The sequence below is a fragment of the Phyllosticta citriasiana genome (assembly GCF_038021145.1).
Source record: "Phyllosticta citriasiana strain CBS 120426 chromosome Unknown IWZ02scaffold_14, whole genome shotgun sequence".
Classification (NCBI taxonomy): Eukaryota; Fungi; Ascomycota; class Dothideomycetes; order Botryosphaeriales; family Phyllostictaceae; genus Phyllosticta; species Phyllosticta citriasiana.
In genome coordinates, this window is record NW_027117291.1 from 161,668 (window position 1) to 179,613 (window position 17,946).

Consider the following 17,946-nt stretch of genomic DNA (forward strand, 5'->3'; position numbering starts at 1 on the left):
CCAAAGTCGGGTCGGAGAATCAGCCGCTTGTCATGGACAATCATGACCACATTCTCATCCGAGGAAATACGGATAGACTCGCACGAGAAATGTAATAATCCGCATTGCCCACTGGTAACTTTGGAAACATCTCAAGTCATGGGGACGTGCGCATCATCGAGCGAAGACCAAGCAGCTCAATCACTTAGAATCCGAGTATTTAGCTATCGTATTCTTCGGGCGCCAAGTTGTGATGCTAGCGAGAAGGATTCCAAGCCGCACGCTTATCTGAGAGCAACGAGTCGTTTTGAACAAAGTTCTTGTAAAGCAAAACATTCGAATGACAGACGACGGTCGCATGGAGTACAGCGGGGCGGATCTGCGGCGGATGTCCTAGTGCCCGTCGATGCCGTGAGGGCCCCGACACCGAGTTGACAATTGAAACGCGTTAGCTGGGTGAGACGATGACCCTGAGGCCGGCCCACTTTCATGATGGCAATGACAGAGTATCATGTGTGTAGAACATGGTCTGCGTTCTTGATGGTTCGATTGCGCTCTCCAGAGTCAGCATTGTCTCCATGTTTTGGTGCGGCGTGGACTAGCTGCTTGGAGGGTCAACAGGCTGGTGAGTGTGCATTTGACTATATTATGAGATTACACGAGTTTCTTTCAACGTTGTGGCCGTCTGACAGTGCGTAGAGAAGCATTTCGCGGTTCAAAGACCGTGATGTTGACAGAAGAGCGCCCGCCTGCCGTCAAGACAAGGTTATGAGCGAGGCTGCAGTCTAACCGAAACCAGAAGGCTAAGCGAGTACGAGCTGCAGCGTCACCTCCCCCCTGTGCCTCGGCGACGACGTCGTCATCTCCACTGCACCCTCTTTATCGTGACAACTCTGAGTGTTGAAAGGGGCTCTGGTCCCCTGATTTCCTCGATTCGGAGGCTAGAGTTCATTATCAAGCGACCATGGCTGCATCACTCCCCTACCACGAGCCAGGCATCGTCACGATCCTGATTCAGTCGTCTTTCCTCCTAATCCTCAATCTCATCAATGTAATTGTCGACAACACGTTGTACTGCGGCCTTCTCGGCCAAATATTCATCGGTGTGGCATGGGGTACGCCAGGTGCGAAGTGGCTGGATGAGAAGACGGAAGAGGTCATCGTCCAGCTTGGATACCTCGGCCTGATTCTGCTTGTATACGAAGGTGTCTCTCGTCCCTGACCCCATCGAAATGTTGTTGCTAATCAAATCAGGTGGCCTATCGACATCTTTCGCATCACTCAAGGCCAATCTTCTCCTTTCCATCGCTGTCGCCATCACCGGGATCGGTCTGCCAATCGGCCTCTCCTTCATTCTGCAAGACCTAGTTGGTGCGACCCCGCTGCAAGCCTTTGCAGCGGGTGCAGCGCTTTGTTCGACAAGCTTGGGCACTACTTTCACCGTCCTCAGCACAAGCGGCCTCACCAAGTCGCGGCTTGGCGTGGTGCTCACGAGCGCGGCCATGATGGACGACGTCGTCGGCCTAGTCATGGTGCAAGTCATTTCCAATCTCGGCGGATCCGCTGTGTCATTTGAGGCGACGACAGTCATCAGACCTGTCTTTGTGTCGCTGGCCTTCGCTGTGCTGACGCCGCTGATTTGTTATTTCATTGTCAAGCCTTGCACATTGTCCTTGAACAAATACCGAGAAGCGAATCCGAATGGAACATTGCAGAAGATCTTTTCACAACAACACGCCCCGTTTGCTATCCACACATTGCTTCTTTTCGCGCTCGTGGCCGGTGGAACATACGCGGGAACCTCAAACCTTTTCACCGCGTATATCGCTGGGGCATGTATAAGCTGGTGGGACACCGAACTTGCCCACCAGCCGGTCGAAAACTGCATCCAAAACGCCACAAAGAAAAGAAAAGAGCCTTCTGCACCCGCAGACCCTAGGCAAATCGACTCGCAGAGCATAGCCGGCGCCAAGAGTGTCCACAGCGCCACCCCATCCCACATACCTGGCGCCGCAGTCTACGAGCGCCTCTACCAACAAGCGGTCGAACGCATTCTCAAACCGCTCTTCTTCGTATGAATTACCCTAATGATCCCTTCCACCCCTCTTGTAACTATCAAACTAACCTCGCCCACAGGCATCCATTGGCTTCTCAATCCCCATCTCGCGCATGTTCAGCGGCCGCATAGTCTGGCGCGGCATCGTATACACACTTCTCATGCTGCTCGGCAAGCTCGCCTGCGGACTGTGGCTCGTCCGCTTTTCTGCCTCTACGCACATCCTCGAGCGCCTCAAGCGCCTGGGTTTCCGCGTACCGTGCGTACCGCATTTGGTGGGCAAGACGGCGCCGGCGGAAGACGCGAGGGGTAAGGGCAAGGGGAAGGCGAAGAAGCAGAAGCAAAAGCAGAAGCACACGATCACGGACGAGAATGTAGATGCCGCACAATATGGCGACAATGCAACGCAAGAGGCCGAAGCCCCGGCGGCCGCTCAACCTAATGCACCCTCTTCTTCCGACCCCTCTGCCTCAGGCCCCACTGCCTCAGCCCCTCCCTCCCACATAACGCCCTCCCCTACCTCGCCCGTCTCACTCTACCCCGGCGCCATCATCGGCAGCGCTATGGTGGCACGGGGCGAAATTGGGTTTCTGATTTCGTCCGTTGCGCAGAGTAGAGGTGTCCTGTCCGATGAAATTTACCTCGTTGCGACTTGGGCGATCATGTTGTGTACGATTATTGGGCCGTTGGCAGTGGGGATGTTGGTTAGGCGGGTCAAGGGGTTACAGTTGGGGAGGGACGAGAGACTTGGGGGAGAGGGTAAGAGGGATGTTTTGGGGGTGTGGGGGGTGGATTGATTGATTGGTTCTTTGGATTAATTTAAGGGGTTTGTGTTGTCTGGATGCAATGGGCTATATTGGCGAGGGCGATAGAGAGGTAAGCGGATGCCATCTTGATTCCCGCAGGTAATGTACCTACTCACTACTTTGCTACCCTTGAACCACCAGCTCCCATGCCCTTATCCCCGACGTATTTTGCAGACTCATCGTTCCCGAACTTTTCGTTGACCCTGGAGACCGCAACAGACTCTACACAATAACTCCATCCCTCTATCTGCCGCCGTATCCTCCTGCGCCCGACACTCCTTCCTGTGCTCCTTCCAGTGCTGTTTCTGGCACGCGACATCGCATTATTTAACCTCTTTGCAACGCATGCACTTCTTGAGACCCTCCTTCTTCGTGCCACAATTCAAGCACCGGACACCACCATCCTCATAGAAACTCTCGCCCATGAAGTTCTTCGTTTCATCCTACTCCGGCAGGCCCAGAAGGTCAATCGGATTAACGTACGGCACGGTGAAGAGGAGTGGAATGGCGACGCGCGTGGCGTACTGCTTTGCCACGACGTAGGGCGACTCAGGCGGAATTGCGTCGGTCATGAGACCTTCGCCGCAGCCGCACGGAGTGGGCCAGAGGGACAGGGCGCCCGCGGTCCCTGGTTTGCCGTAGGGCGACGAAGAGCCGTACGTGCAGTCGCTGCGGTGCGACCACGAGCGGCAGTATCATCATAATACTATTTTTTTTTTTTTTTTTAATATCCTTCTTACTAGAGCTACCTTTAGGAAACAGATATAGAGATAATTGCTTCCTAGTTATAGGTATAGGTTATAAGAAGTATTATTAATAATGTCTCTAAGAGCCTACTTTATATAAGTTATTAAGAGGTTACTAATAGCTACTCTAGTATAGTCCTACAGCTATTAGTAAGATATAAAGCTATTAGGTATATTATATAAGTTACTATAGTGCAATTAAGCTCTTTTCCCTACCCTACCTCTCTACTTACCCCTAAGTACGCTTTAATAAACTGTAAGGCATAAGATTCTTATCATGACATCTACTTCTCTAAGCTAGCTTTTCTACTAAAAGGATGGCTAATAGGTAGGAAGAAGGCGGTTAGCGGATCAGGGACCTGGTATGGTCCACCCTGCTACCATGGTTAGTGTCGGTTGAAACCCGGTGATTTGCGCACCACGACCAAAAGCCCAAAACACGTTGTGTTGGGAACAACGTGAACCATGGTTTTAAAGAAAGGCGTAACACTTAAGTGGCCCCTATCCCCCGAAAGATTGTCGAGCGACACATTGAAAGATTCCTCTCATCCACCAGATCAAGATTCTCGAAATTACGAGCCGACATCAAGAGCAATTTCAACCGCCTATTCTGATCTCATTCGAATTTTCTACACATTTGTCATGACAGCCTCGACCAAGAAACCCTCAATCTATGCCAAATTCAGCTCAAAGCGTCGACGAGTCAGTATCGATGACGACCAACTTCCCGTGGCAAAAAGGGGCTCTCCTGTCGTGGTCCACCAAGCGAAAGACCAAGCCCGAAACAACGTAAGATTCCTTGTCCTCTCAGATACTCACGATCTCGACCTCAAAGACGACCCCAAGGCGGCATTTCGTCTACCAGCCCCAGAGGCCGATGTGGTCCTTCATTGCGGAGACCTGACACAACATGGAGACTGTTCCAGTATTGTGGCTGCCATGGAGGTGCTGGGCAAGATCCCAGCCGAGCTTAAGCTTGTCATCGCCGGCAACCACGAGATATCGCTCGACCGGAAGTACTACCTCAGCCAGGGAGGAACCGAGGAGAGTCACGAATACTCCCTAGCCGCCATCACTGGCCCAGTCGCCAAGCAAAACGGCGTCACATTTCTCCAAGAAGGCACGCAGAAGTTTACTCTTCGGAACGGAGCCTCCTTCACCGTATTTGCCTCCCCATATACGCCTCAATTCGGCGAATCCGCATTCCAATACCCGACAGGCGAGGACCGCTTCAACCCTCCCGAGATCACACCAAAATGGGCCAAAAATGTGTCAACGCCGTCCTCTACAATACCACCGGGAGTCGACATTGTCATGACCCACGGACCGCCCAAATATATCCTCGACCAAAACGACGACGGCCAAAGTTCCGGTTGCGAGCATCTGCGCAACGCCATCATTCGCGCAGAACCACGCCTGCACTGCTTTGGACACATCCACGCCGGATATGGTGCCCAGCGCATACGATTCGACAAGGACGAAGAGGGCGGGGTCTTTTCTTACCCGAAGGAATTTGTTGGTAAGAATCAAGCGAGGCGGAAAGGATATTCTTCTTTGAGCCCGTCGACCACGGAGGTTTTGAAGGAAAGCGGGAGGGAACAATGCTTAATGGTCAACGCGGCGATCGAGTGCAGGGACGGTGAACCCGTGAATTCTCCTTGGTTGGTTGAGCTGGAGTTGGGCAGGAGCGACGACGGCGCTGGAGGTCTTTGAACATCGATTGAAACATTCGCGTCTCTCTTCTTCTATGTCAGAGTTTTTCAATCCCACCAATCAGTATTTCTTAGTATTCTCAAGCGACCTCCATTGTTATTCAGCGATTTCTACCACCAACTCTACCCAGACATCCATTAGCCGAGAAATGCTCGCTGCCTTGAAGGAAGCATTCTAGGAAGCGTCCATCCTCGTACCACCACCCCTCCGATCCGACTTCGTCCTTGTGGGAGGGGCCGCCATGCTGTACTATGGTGCCACAAGGCGGACGGAGGACTTGGATGTAGTGGGGACGGCGGAGGCACTTTGGGCTTTTCTTGAGGGGGCAAGAGTGGACGAGGGCTTTTCGGTGTTGATGGACGGCGGTAGTGCTTCTGAATTCTCCAATCACTTTTACAATCACGAGGTATTGATTACATGAGCATAGCTTTCGTTGCCTATAATCCCCCGGTTGGCCCGGCTGCCGGCCTGGAAGTGAAAATCGACCTGCTCCAGCTGGGGGACGAGGCCGTCCCGGAGTTGAAGTCCGCGCCGTTGGCCTTCGGCTCTGTCTTTGTCGGGGCGCTCCCGGACCTTTGGCGCCTGAAAGCGCTGTCGGACGTTGCCGGTAGGCGGGACGGGGAGGCATCCGATCTGGTGGACTTTCAGTGGATAAGCGAACGCATGGGAGAGGCTGGGTTGGAACATGACACACTGGGATTATTCGTGGAAATTGGATCTACACTTGGTTGGGATAGGATTTTATCTGTCTAAATTGAGATTTAACCTATCCTCGTTCGCAAAGATAACCGACGCCAGGGCGGGAAAGAATGTCTTCCTCGTCTTCCAAGGCAGGTCTCTCCGCATCCACAGCTCTAATGAGTTCGTATGGGTACGCTGCCGCCATGGCGGAGCGAGGGCCACGTCGTTGTATCTGCGCGATGCGTTAGCATTGTGTCTTTGGTAAGGATGTTGATTTATGGCAGTACATTTACCCCCGTCAACCGAGCACCAAGGACGACTATCTTTTGTCTTCTCGTCGCTTCTCGAAACCTCTTCCTGCCACTCCTCCATCTCATAATCTCTTCAGCCAAAGCAAAAAGAATGAACAGCGGTGTTCAAACGCCCATGGGGAAGGACCTGCGGAACTAAGGAACGAAAGACAACCGACGCCAAAGCGGAAACATCTTTTTGTTCCTTCAGAGCAGAGAGTCAAGCGGCCGTTTGGGGAGATTGGCTTGGGCGCCCAAAGTCTTCTGGCGTCGATCACTGGATTTACTCATCACATTAGCATCATCCCTCAAGCAACAGTGTCAATGAAGAAGCGTATATGTACCACACCCACCGCGGTGAAGAAGTATTCGAAGAAGAAAGCAACGAAACCGCCGCGACCGATTTGACATGGGCATCTGTGGAGTCCAAGGCTAGAATTTCACTATTCCTTTCTAGTCAATGCGTCAAAGTTGTCGATAGTCGGCATTGCAGGCAGATCCTCTACTCATCACAACGCTTTAGCATCTTCTCAAACAAGGCAAGCAACATACTCACATATACCACACCACTTCCACCACCAGGCCATCTCCCACGCGTATGAGCCCCAGAGCCAGCGGCACGATTCCACTTAGCACCAAGTGTCTCCCCGCCCAGCAAGCCAACACAGCACCAGTGTTGTGTGCTTGATCCAGCCCCAGCAGACGGGAAAGCCAAGCGACCCTCCACGCCATAGTCGGCAGTCTTTGCTCCTCATCGTCTCCTTGTTGACCCCTTCGATCAGAACAGTATAACTCGCTTGGCCGCCGCGGCGAGTGCGAAGCGATTACGTCTGTGTAGTCGACCCGTCGGAGTAAACAATGACCCCGAGGTAGGAAACCCTGCTCTGATGAACGCGTCAGCATCCTTTCTCTCCCCACCACTTCGTTGAAATACTCACATATACCACCACCTCAACCACCTCTCTCCCCTCAGCCAGCACCACCAAAGAAGAGCCCCAGAGCCAGTAGACCATTCCATTCCGCATCCGAAGCCCTTCCACTGAACAGAGACCGCTCAGTCGTTCCTTCGTGTTGCCGAACCGACAGAAAGGCAAGCAACCCGCCACGCCGCGCGGCACGACAGTCCAGTCGATTCTTCTCCCTTTCTCCTTGCTGCCGCTCCAGTGAAGATGGGTTGAGCATGCCGACGACACCGATACCAAGGGCAACCGGCAAACCGAGCAAGGTCCACCTTGGCATCCGTCTGTCTTTCTGTCCGTCTGAGGCCTCAGTATTGCAACAAGCCGAGAGATGGGAGGCGAAATCTGCGACGCGACAGGTGGGGACCGAAGGGCAAGGTAAGGTACATGAGTAGGGTATATAGCGCTTGCCTGCTGCCACCCACACGAAGCCAGCCATTAAGCTTGAGAAATCCCTTGAGGCGATGGATGAGGTGAGGAGCAGGAGAAAGAGGCCGCTAGCATCGACAAGCCGAAACAACAGCGAGAAAGCAAGATGAAGAAAGACGAGAGGTTTTTCCTCGTCAAGCTCCCGTCAGTCGAGAGTACAAGAGCCACCACACGACGCTTCCGGCAGCGCGGGCAGCGACAAGAGGCGCGCGTGCGTGCGTGGAATTGATTGAACAGAACAAGCAAGGATAGAAAGAAAGGCTGGCAGGACCAACAGCAGGACGACCGACCTCTGAAGAAGCCCGCCCGCTACTCCGTCCTTCAGTGGCTTTTAGCCTTTTGACGTCGGATACATAAGAGAAGAGTAAAAGGTCGCACGAAGACCACGACCAAAACGATGGCAAGAAGGGGAGACAAGGAGGAACGACCGACCGACTGACCGATCAAAGGCACAACACGACGCAAGAAACGCAGACGAGGGGACTGACTGACCTATGTCCCCTCACTCTCTCCCTCAATGCAGTCCATTTTCAACAAAACGTCGTTCGATACCTAAGGTACCTATTCAGCAGAACGCTTGCTTGCTTGCTTGCTTGCTTGCTTGCTTGCTCGCAGACATTCACCCCCTCGGCGAGCAAGCAAGCGGACGGCGGTCGAAAAACAAAGCAGCAGCAAACAAACAAGCAGAGACAGAGCAACCATCCGGCAGGGCGCTACATCTGCATGCGCACCCGTCCATCCGTCCATATGCGCGTCTTTATTGGAAACGGTACCCACGGTACCCTGTGCGCAAGCAAGCAAGCAAGCAGCGGCTCAATCCGCACCCACAACCCACGCACGCACATAAAGCACCACCTCCCATCAACACCAAAGACATGCGAAGAGTATCAAAGGAATCAAGTCTCCTTCTGCAAGCATAAGGTGGTCTGGTCTGCGCTGTCTCATGTTTTTCCATGCTAACCTGAGGAGCGCCTCGAGCTCAAGCTCGCGCTCCAATCCGACCCGACCGGCTGCGTGATACAGCAGGTACGGTACGCCGTCGAGAGAGGAAAAGGGAAGCAAAAAAGGAAAAAAAAAAAAAGAAAGAAAAAAAGGGGGAAAAAGTCAGGTAAAGTAAGATACCTTAGGTATGAGGTATGATATGATGTTTCGCACCCACCGCGCACCACTCCACCACCGATCTTCCACCACGCCAAGCTCCTCAGCACATACCGTACGCACGCACGCTACTCGCTTGCTCGCTTGCTACATTGCCCATGATACGCAAACGCAAGTTTCCAAGGCCCCAAGCCCAAGCCCAAGCCCAAGCCCAAGTCCATGTCCATACCGATACGAATCAATAATATGCCAGTCCCCAAATCCACCCGCTTTCACGCACGCAAGCTGAACAAAGGAACGGAAAAGAAAGCGAGAGAAAAGGAATAGGATATGCCACGACGAAAAAAGACGCAAAGATACCATCATGTATGAAAAGCATCCGAGAAGAAAAGAAAGCCAATCGCATCGCTCAAAAAATCAAAACCGCTGCAACTCAAAAAATACAAAAGGTCCGAGAACATGAACAAACGAAAGGGGAGCAAGTCGGGGAAGACGAGGAAGCGAAAGGAAAGAAAGAAGGAATGGCATCACCGCACAACCCTGCGTCCCCCAAACAGCGTCAAGCTGAGACTTGTATCATTGCCCGCAGCACCATTCGAAGCACCTCCCGGCCCCGCGGCGCCAGAAGCACCGCCGCTGCCGCTGCCGACAGACGTGTCGGGCAAAATCTCCCACCGCCGCAGGTGGAAGGGGACGGGTTTGGTGTACTCGACGCCGGCCGCCGATGCGCTGGCGCCTTGGAAAGGCGACGCTGAGGCCGACGCAGACGGCGTGCCCGGAACCGGAGTGGTGCTCGAGGCAGGAGGCATAGGTGACGTGGAGCTGCCGCCGCCGACGGCGAAGCCGACGCTGCCACCCTGTGTAGGCAGGCCGGGGAAGGAGTGCAGGGGGCGCTGTTGGTGTTGGGAGGCGAACGGCGGGTATGGTTGGTGGTGATGGCGCGCCTGCCAGAAGCCCTGTTGCTGGTGCATGGCGTGCTGGTTTTGGTACTGCGGCATGGGCGAGTGCGGGTACCCTGCCTGCTGGGCCAACAGCCCGCCGCGTGCTTGGTGTTGGTGTTGATGAGAAGGCTGGGCCGGACCAGAGATTGTGGAGGAACTGCTGGCTTGGTTTGTGCCATAGATGGGCGTGACAAGGCCGAGCCATGCCATGTCGTTGCTCTTGTCTGTGCGGCCGAGAAGCCAGGCTATGCGGGCGTCGCCGCTGGGACGCTGCGACTCCATCTTACAGAGCTGATTTCGCGCTTCCTCGGGGAGATCATCCGAAAGCGTCGCGGCCACGTCGAGGGCGTATTCCGTAGTAGCTTGAAAAGGCCGCAGCTCGGGGTGGAGTAGGTAGGATCGCAGAATCCAGATTAGAGATGCTTGGTGAGATGTGTTGGGTTTGCTTGGCTGAGGATGGGGCTGATGCTGAGGAGAGGCCGTTGACGAAGTCGATAGCGAAGAAGACGAAGGCGTTTTGTGGACAATGATGAGATGGAGTAGAGCCTGGATCCATGGACAGAGTGCATCGGGTGGAAGTGGCTTGGGTGTTTGCGACAGCACGTCGAGGAGCCAGCGCAGTCGCTCCACAATGGCGCCAATGGTCTGGCCCTGGTTCTTGTCCTCAATGCTCCAAGAGGTGAGATTGATGACGGACAAGTAGCGCTGCAACATTTTGTGAGAATCTTGCCCATTCTGGAGTCCCGACTCCAGCTCTTCACCCTGACGATGCTTGGCGATTTTGGTCAGGGCCGACAGAATGTGAGACTCGGCATATTCTCGAATCTGCCACTGGTTAGCACGATAAATGTCTCAAGGCTGGTCTCTTACCTTTCTCGTCATTTCCACGTCCAATCCAGTCAGCAAATCCGACCAGACAGACTTGTCCGACTCGACAGACTCTTTGATGGCAGCAATAATGGCGTCTGCCACACCGACTTCCCCTTCTTCGTCAGACTCGGTATGAATCTTGAACAAAAGCTGCAGTTCAAGTTGGCAAAACGGTACAGAAAGATCATCGGCGGCATTGACAAGCGTGCTGGCTTCCTCATCTGCCTCGAGGTTGGAGAGACCCAGTGCGTTGTTGGGATCCATCATCAAGTCGAGTGTCTCTTTGATGACCTTGGTCCGTTTTTCATCGAGCGGTACCGACGCATCAGTACCTACCGGCGGGCTAATGCCCATGACGACGCAAAAGTCTTGGGGTGTACGAGGCGCATGGTAGCGGAGGACTTGCAGCAGGCGCTGGCTATGCAGCAAGGCATCGAGGCGGGCAGACTGGCCCCGGCGCGTCTGATCTGTACAAAGATCGATCGCCTGGCGTACCAGTTGTAGCGCCGTGCCTTGCTGGCTGTGGCAAAGCTTTTCCTGCTCGAGTCTGTAGCGGTACACCTCTTGAACAAGGCCAAACCCCTTGAGGCCTTCCATAGGCAAAATGGCATCCAGAAGGCGCAAAGAGGCCTCGGCAGCCAACGAAGCGTCTGACTTTTTGAGAACCGTGATGGTGCGTTCCGAGAATTGGATAAAGTTTTCCAGCGAAAGCGAGCCAGAGCCGACGGCAGATGGAAGCATTTGACCGAGCAGTTGGTCCTTGTTTCCAATGAGCAGGCTGGAGATGGTGTCGGACATGTGGCGGTCAAACGTCTTTTCGTCAAAAGCCTTTAACCGCTGGAACCATTGCCCAAACTTGCTGTTTGTGCCTTTTTCCTTGTCAATCTGCTCTTCGATGCGTGTGACGACCTTGGCAAAGACGCGCGCGACCATGTTCTCGTCCATGCTAGTGCCGCTCGCCAGAATGCGGTCAATCTCCTCGTCAAAGTACATTCTGGAGCCAGTCTCGGCCATGTTGTCCGACGCAGGCGAGCACGCAGCGACTGCGGACTTTTGGTCGAGCCGAGTCAAGTCGGATGTCAGCTGCAAGACCAAATTGGCATCTCGTTGGAGGCGGCAGCACAAGTCTGCCAGAGCCAGCAGGAATGCTCGGTCGAGTGGTTTTTCAAGTCTCAACTTGACGTAGTGTTCTGCGAGTTTGTTGTAGAGGGGGAGGAGAGCGCCAATGGCGGCGAAGGCGGCATGGTGGTAATTGAGTGTGTCTGCGACTGCGGCGTAGATTGTGGTGTCGTTAGAATCCATTGCGAGCTGCAGGACATCGGCAAGAATGGCAAAATCTTCAAGCTGCTCCAAGACGTCTCTAATCGTGTAAAACCGCGACGGTGTGAGGACAAAACCTTCGCGCATTCCGTCATCGCCCAACTCGAACGCTGCAGGATCAAGCAGGAAGATTAGTTCTCGACGTAACCAATGGCTGATTTCGAATCGGACACTGGTGCTGAGGTCTTGAAAACAAGTGTCAAACGACATGGTCTCTCCGTCTTTCATGGTAAAGATGCTCTTCAACTCTGCGAGAATGCCATCAACATGGTCGTTGGAAAATAGGTCGTCTATCGGCGTGCCACTAGTTGTCAGGATTGTTTCTCGTAAATTGAGAACATGCTCGGGGAGGTCTTGGGATGGGATCTCAGCAATCAAGCGAAGGGGACAGTTGTGGTCCCTGTCGGAGTCGTTGCGCGAGAGACTGCCGCTAGCAATCAACCACTGAAGATATCTGCCGACCGAAAAGTGATGTGATCGCACAAGCTCCGCCACGAGTCGGAAGAAATCGCGGTGCTTGATATCCCGCAGTCGTTGGTTGTCGCCAAGAAAGGACAGTATGGCGCTGTCTATATCCGCTCCTTTCATTCTCCACTTTCTGAGCAGGCGGGCAGCAACGTAGAGACGGTGTTCTCCTTCGCGGTATAAAGAGCATGCCCACTGGAGGACGGTAATGGCAAGGCTGTGGCGGTCCGGGACAAGGTCGAGGCACTTGGCAGAAAGATCGTTGATGTTCAAGTCCAATGAGAGCGAGTCGAGTGACGAGATGACTGCCTTTTGAGTGGACGTGTTGCTTTGCGCCCACTTGCTCTTCCATCCGGTGAGCCTCTCGTTCCTTCGTACGACGTCGCGAGCGGCAGCTTGAAGGGGTGGATTGCCTTCGGCTTGCAAGGCGTCGATTATGTGCTGATGCTTCTTCCACGTCTTGGGGATGATTAAGCAGTTGCGGTGGGACGTGACCAGGTTGGACACGTATTGTCGGACTTGATCTACCAAAGGCTGGGCGAATTCGGCAGTGCCATCCGAGGTCATCTTTACTCGTCAGTCAAGTCCAATGTCACGTCGAGAGTACTCACAGCGTCGAGGTGCGAAAGCAACGCTTCGGCAAGCCGCCGGCCACGACGACGGACAGCAACCAAGTCTTGCCAGTATATCCTCATGAGAAGAAGCCATATCGGTAGTTTGTCAACCTCGGTGGTTTCGAGAGAAAGTAGTAGCCAGTCGAGAAAGTGATCTTGGTCCAGCAGGCGCTCCGTATAAAGTTGGGTGGACAGACGGATTCTACGCTTATTAGCTTGGTCTTGAAAGGAAAACGGGCACCTACGTATAGTCCATCTTGTCCCGCCAGCCTTGCTGTCCGCAATTGTTGATTGTCCCCTCGACAAACTGCTCCACAAAAATTGTCCACTCCCGAACCCACTTGAGCTCGCCGCCCATGCCTCCAGGGTTGCTGGCTCCCTTTCTCATCCAAGCACGCATTTCGTTTGCGCCGACGCACTTGGCGAGCCAGATGGCCCTTGCGATGGGAATATTCTTGCCAAGACACTGTTCCAATAGCAGCTTACCGCGGATTCCGTGGGGAATCCTACGCTTCGGCGGGAGAGCAGGATTTGCCAAGTCGCGCAGCCATTCCTCCCTCTTGGTGTCTGTTACGGTGATGCGTGGCGGTGGCTTGAAGGTGGATGCTTCCTTGACGCGACCAGCTGCCTGGCGCTTCTCGAGGGCCTGGACAAACAGCGACGACAGGGTCTGAAGCGTCGACTTGTTGCGCAATTGCGGACTGACAAAGGTTTTGGCCGCATTAATGTCGACTTGGCCCTTTCTCTCCTCGAAATAGCCCACCTTGACCACGTCCGCAGTCAAATTGTCTTCCGGGTGGTTTCCATTCCATGGGTAAAAGTCGACGGCCTTGCCACGTATCCGCACAGCTTCGAGGGGGGTCGAAAGAGGGTCTTGACGCTGGGACGACGGCTTCTTCGGAGCAGGCGCCGGCGAGGCCATCCTGCCAAGCGGTGTCGAGGTTCTGGTCGGGGCGCGGAAACCTGGTCGCGGAGGAACAGGGAGCGTTCCAGTTGGAGGAATTATGTTTGAGCGCTGAGACGCAGGCGTCGTCTTGCCGAGACCAGCAATGGATATGTCTGGAGTTTCTTCGAATACAGCCTGCGGCCTGCCGCGAGCGGCGGGCTTGATGTTGACATGATCCTGGGCAGCGGGCTGGGAACCCGGGGCGAGCCAGGTATTCTCGTCGACTAACGACTGCTTGGAAGGCAGAGACCTTTCGGGTGGTTTTGTATCGTCGGCTGTCAGGTCGATGACGGTGTCGGGCTGGCGCAAGTTGGCCGCAAAGGCGTGGGACTGCGGCGGGACGGGACGTGCTTGGGTCGACGGTCGCTGGAGAGCTCCACCGCCGGTGCGCTGAGCTGTTGACGGGCCAGGACGAGAAGTCATGGCACTCTGGGTCCATGCGTGATCAGGCGTCGGTAGCCATGTTTACAGTGGCAGCGATGAGTGTTGGGGCAGGTGGTCGGCACGAGGGTCGCACATCTGGGATCGGTCAGATTTGCAAAAGCCGACGAGGAGTGGAACGGGGCGACGTACCGGAGGGTGGCTGTAGGTGGAAGTAGTGGTGGTGGTGGTAGTGGTAGTGGTGGTAGTGGTGGTAGTGGTGGTAGTGGTGGTAGTGGTGGTAGTGGTGGTGGAGAAGAGGGAGGGGAGAGAGATGTGCGGTCAGGTCAACGGTGCGAGCCGGTGGTGTGCTCTGTGGTCCAACCTAGAGTCTGGGTCTGGGGCCCTGGCAAGCAGTGAGAGACGGACAGGCTACGGCGGGTTTCTGGCTCGGCTCGGGGCATTAGCCGCACCAGTCGAGTGACAAGTATCTGTCGGCGATTGGATTGCGAGCAGTGGAAGCAAACATAAGACGCAACAGACACATGTGCTTTGGCCGTGGGATATGGCTTCAGGTCATCCATTATCGCGTCTGGCTACATGTCTAGGCTGGCACTGGCACTGGCACTGGCATCTGCGGCGCATCGCATCGCATGTCCGTTCCTAGGGCCCAGGCGCTCATCCTTGCTGACCCGCACCCGCCGCCGACGCGACGGCAAACACCAAGTCCTACCTACTGGACTCGACCCCATCGCATCCCATCCCATCGCTCTCCTCCATCGCATCGCATCCCCCGTCACCGCTCATCCGCCATGGCATCGCAAAAGAAGGATATGCGGAGGGACGACCTCAGTATGTCCCTGTCCCCGTTCCGCCGCCCCTCCATCACGTGTAGCCATTGCTGATTGCCTTCAGTAATACCCTACAGCCAGGTCGAGGCCAAATCCGATCCAGATTTCGCCGGTGAGCATCTTGCGCATCGCATCTCGAGCTGGTGCTGACGCGCCCAAAATACAGGCACATTGGCCAGCACGCTGCCAATGGCCGCCGTAAGTAGCTGCAACACCAAGCCTAGGACCTCTTGCTAACGCCCCCAGATATTTACGAGAAACAAGTGAGTCTTGTTGTCGCCATCGCGTTGCACTGGCCTAACCTCGATTCCGAAACCTAGAATGGTCGGCTGGTAAGCTCACATCGTCACGCATCTACCCCAACATGTCCCATCTAATACGAAAATTAGGACCGCCGTCATCTTTGCCCTCCAGACTTGGTTAGCAGAGACGCCCGAGACCAAGAGCGCCGCCTCGACCCCCGGCATCTTCACGGTTGGCATGTCGTGTGAGTTTGCTGGCCTCCCGCAACCTTAATGACCTTGACTAACGCCTCCCAACCAGTCATGTCCCTGCTTGTTGTGAGTGTTTGCGGCTGCAGCAACGCCCGTTTCGATGCCCTGGACGCTGACGTGAACAAGTCGTATCTGCCGCTCTTTCTGCCTCCTCCGCCCGTGCGCGCAGGCGCTGGTTCAGGCACAGAAGCCCCTGCTGCTGCTCCCCCTGCGCAATAAGCGTTGCTTTTGCAAGTTGGAAAAGGAGGAGCAATGCTTTTTCAGACACGTCGTCGCTGTTTGTTGATAGACATGCATGTGATTTTAATTTTACACAGTGCCCGAGTCGACGATGATTGGACGAAGGTGTGACGGTCTTGACTTTAATATGCAGTAATAGTGAACGACCGAGTCAACTGGGTAGTAATTATTCTTGTAGAATACTCGATAGCCTTGGTGGAATTAATGCAGTGCAGCGAGTCGACGGGAACGGCTGGCACGTGCAGACAGACGCAGACAAAGGAAGCGCGATGCGACTCCGCAGCCATAGTAGTAGACGATGAAGAGTCAGAATAGCATCGCAATAAATTATTGGTGTAGAGGTGCATTGGACATCAGCACCAGGCCAGCCTCGACGCTCCCTCCACAAATATGCAGTCTTGCCTCGCCACTGAATGACGGGGTCTGGGCACAGGCCATCCAGTCCAGTCCACTGCGGCGGCGCTAAGCGGATTCATATATTTAGCGGAGGCCTCCCACCACCAACAACCCACTCCACACACATACAACCAACTCCGCCGCCGATACACGACCACCTGCTGCTGTCCACACGCTCTAGCCACACCCCTCACCCCGTTTCCTCCTTTCTACACCACACTTAGAAAGAGTCTCCGCAAAAGACAGGTTTATGTCAACTATCGAAAACCTCAGGACCTTCGGTACGCTCAGCCCCGCTTCACCCACCCCAGCCCCTCGTCAGCCTCGCGCCCTCATCTCAACGTGCCCCCGTCGCCAACCGCCATGCCTCACTTGCTCGTCGCCGATGCGGCGCGACCAGGCCGACTCGCCGCTTGCTCCTCTGCCTGCCTGACCCTCGCTGACCCTCTCACCTCTCATAGACCCCTTCGCCGAGGCCGACGAGGACACAGGCGAGACCAAGCAGTCTCAGAATTACATCCATATCCGTATCCAGCGTATGTGCCTCCTCTTCTTCCCCGGCCGCCCACTTGCGCCATGCGCATCGCGCCCCTTGAACCTCGCCGCTGATACGTGGCATCTGCAGAGCGCAATGGCCGCAAGACCTTGACCACGGTCCAGGGCCTGCCCAAGAAGTTCGACCAGAAGAAGATTCTCAAGGTCATCAAGAAGAAGTTTGCCTGCAATGGCACCATTGTCCACGACTCGGAGATGGGCGAGGTGATCCAGCTCCAGGGTGACCAGCGCAAGGATGTCCAGGAATTCCTCACCGATAAGAAGGAGGGACTGGAGCTTGACGCCAAGACCATAAAGGTCCGCCTCCTCAACCTCAACAGCCGCCGACGGCAGCTAACAGCGACCAGGTCCACGGTTTCTAAGCACCCACCAGCGCGCCCCGTCCGCCACCGCGACCGATTACACGACACGTCACGGCTCGTCGGCACCAGAGAGCCACGAGCAAATCCTTTGCTCTCACAGCTGTGACAAAATCGCTTGCGTCTTTATCCGGCCCCCGATATCCTGCGATTCGCGCCGGACTGGCGGACACGACGGGCCAGAGGACTGCCTCACAGGGCTTGGGTTGGGGATTGCATGCTTATGATTCGGCCGTCCTTTTCTACACCTCCTTTCGGTTTTTACGACTGAAATGAATGTGTGTGTTTTTGCTTTGCTGCTTGCCTGCTTTGACGCCCCCTTTTCACACGGCTAGTCCCGTGCGGCTGGTGTCTCGACTCGCTTCTTGCGTGATCAGAGTGAACAAGGGGATTGCTAATTTGCTTTTTTGAGAGTTTTCCCTCGCAGTCTCTCCTTGCAACTTTTTTTTTTCTTTTTTTTTCTTATTCCTTTCCTCGGGCGCTTCATCGGCAGAGTCTCCGGATTCGCACCGATGGAGCGCCCATACAATCAATTTCGGTTTCCCTGCATTTCAAAATTCTCTCGTTTGTGACCTTTTGCATCCGTGATTCGACTGACTACACAAAGCACACAATCGCGACGACGCTGACTCGGCCTCGCGCTTTTGCCGCACCGCGTGTTAGCCATCGAACCGTCGAGCTAGCTGTCCGCGGAACAAGTCAGCGCGCCCAGAAAACCCCAAGCGCGGGGTCCGCGGGGATGAGGTAAGTGGGGTTCGCGTGTGGTGGGGTGCTGGTG

At 54.8% G+C, this 17,946-nt stretch overlaps 5 protein-coding genes across 5 annotated transcripts; 4 read left to right on the forward strand and 1 right to left on the reverse strand.

The window, feature by feature from the left end:
- The first annotated feature begins 853 nt into the window (after nt 1-853).
- On the forward strand, nt 854-2,894 carry IWZ02DRAFT_76869 (Sodium/hydrogen exchanger family-domain-containing protein). The gene is made up of 3 exons (XM_066771196.1): nt 854-1,184; nt 1,234-2,051; nt 2,116-2,894. Exons 1-3 carry the CDS (start codon nt 944-946, stop codon nt 2,830-2,832), a joined length of 1,776 nt encoding a protein of 591 aa, XP_066619228.1. The 5' UTR covers nt 854-943; the 3' UTR covers nt 2,833-2,894.
- A 1,335-nt stretch (nt 2,895-4,229) lies between these two features.
- Nucleotides 4,230-5,300, forward strand: IWZ02DRAFT_384196 (Metallo-dependent phosphatase-like protein; the record flags this gene model as incomplete). Its single annotated transcript, XM_066765317.1, has 1 exon — nt 4,230-5,300. The coding sequence occupies one exon, from the start codon at nt 4,230-4,232 to the stop codon at nt 5,298-5,300; it is 1,071 nt and encodes a 356-aa protein (XP_066619229.1).
- A 3,984-nt stretch (nt 5,301-9,284) lies between these two features.
- On the reverse strand, nt 9,285-14,336 carry IWZ02DRAFT_493580 (uncharacterized protein; the record flags this gene model as incomplete). Its single annotated transcript, XM_066769948.1, has 4 exons — nt 9,285-10,523; nt 10,569-12,920; nt 12,965-13,169; nt 13,213-14,336. The coding sequence occupies 4 exons, from the start codon at nt 14,334-14,336 to the stop codon at nt 9,285-9,287; spliced, it is 4,920 nt and encodes a 1,639-aa protein (XP_066619230.1).
- A 285-nt stretch (nt 14,337-14,621) lies between these two features.
- IWZ02DRAFT_460800 (uncharacterized protein) lies at nt 14,622-16,225 on the forward strand. The gene is made up of 8 exons (XM_066768176.1): nt 14,622-15,125; nt 15,189-15,236; nt 15,291-15,322; nt 15,371-15,387; nt 15,445-15,456; nt 15,514-15,611; nt 15,668-15,684; nt 15,745-16,225. Exons 1-8 carry the CDS (start codon nt 14,927-14,929, stop codon nt 15,835-15,837), a joined length of 516 nt encoding a protein of 171 aa, XP_066619231.1. The 5' UTR covers nt 14,622-14,926; the 3' UTR covers nt 15,838-16,225.
- A 279-nt stretch (nt 16,226-16,504) lies between these two features.
- IWZ02DRAFT_493582 (putative translation initiation factor SUI1) lies at nt 16,505-17,171 on the forward strand (the record flags this gene model as incomplete). The annotated part of the gene is made up of 4 exons (XM_066769949.1): nt 16,505-16,535; nt 16,716-16,790; nt 16,880-17,106; nt 17,157-17,171. The coding sequence occupies 4 exons, from the start codon at nt 16,505-16,507 to the stop codon at nt 17,169-17,171; spliced, it is 348 nt and encodes a 115-aa protein (XP_066619232.1).
- Nucleotides 17,172-17,946: the final 775 nt, after the last annotated feature.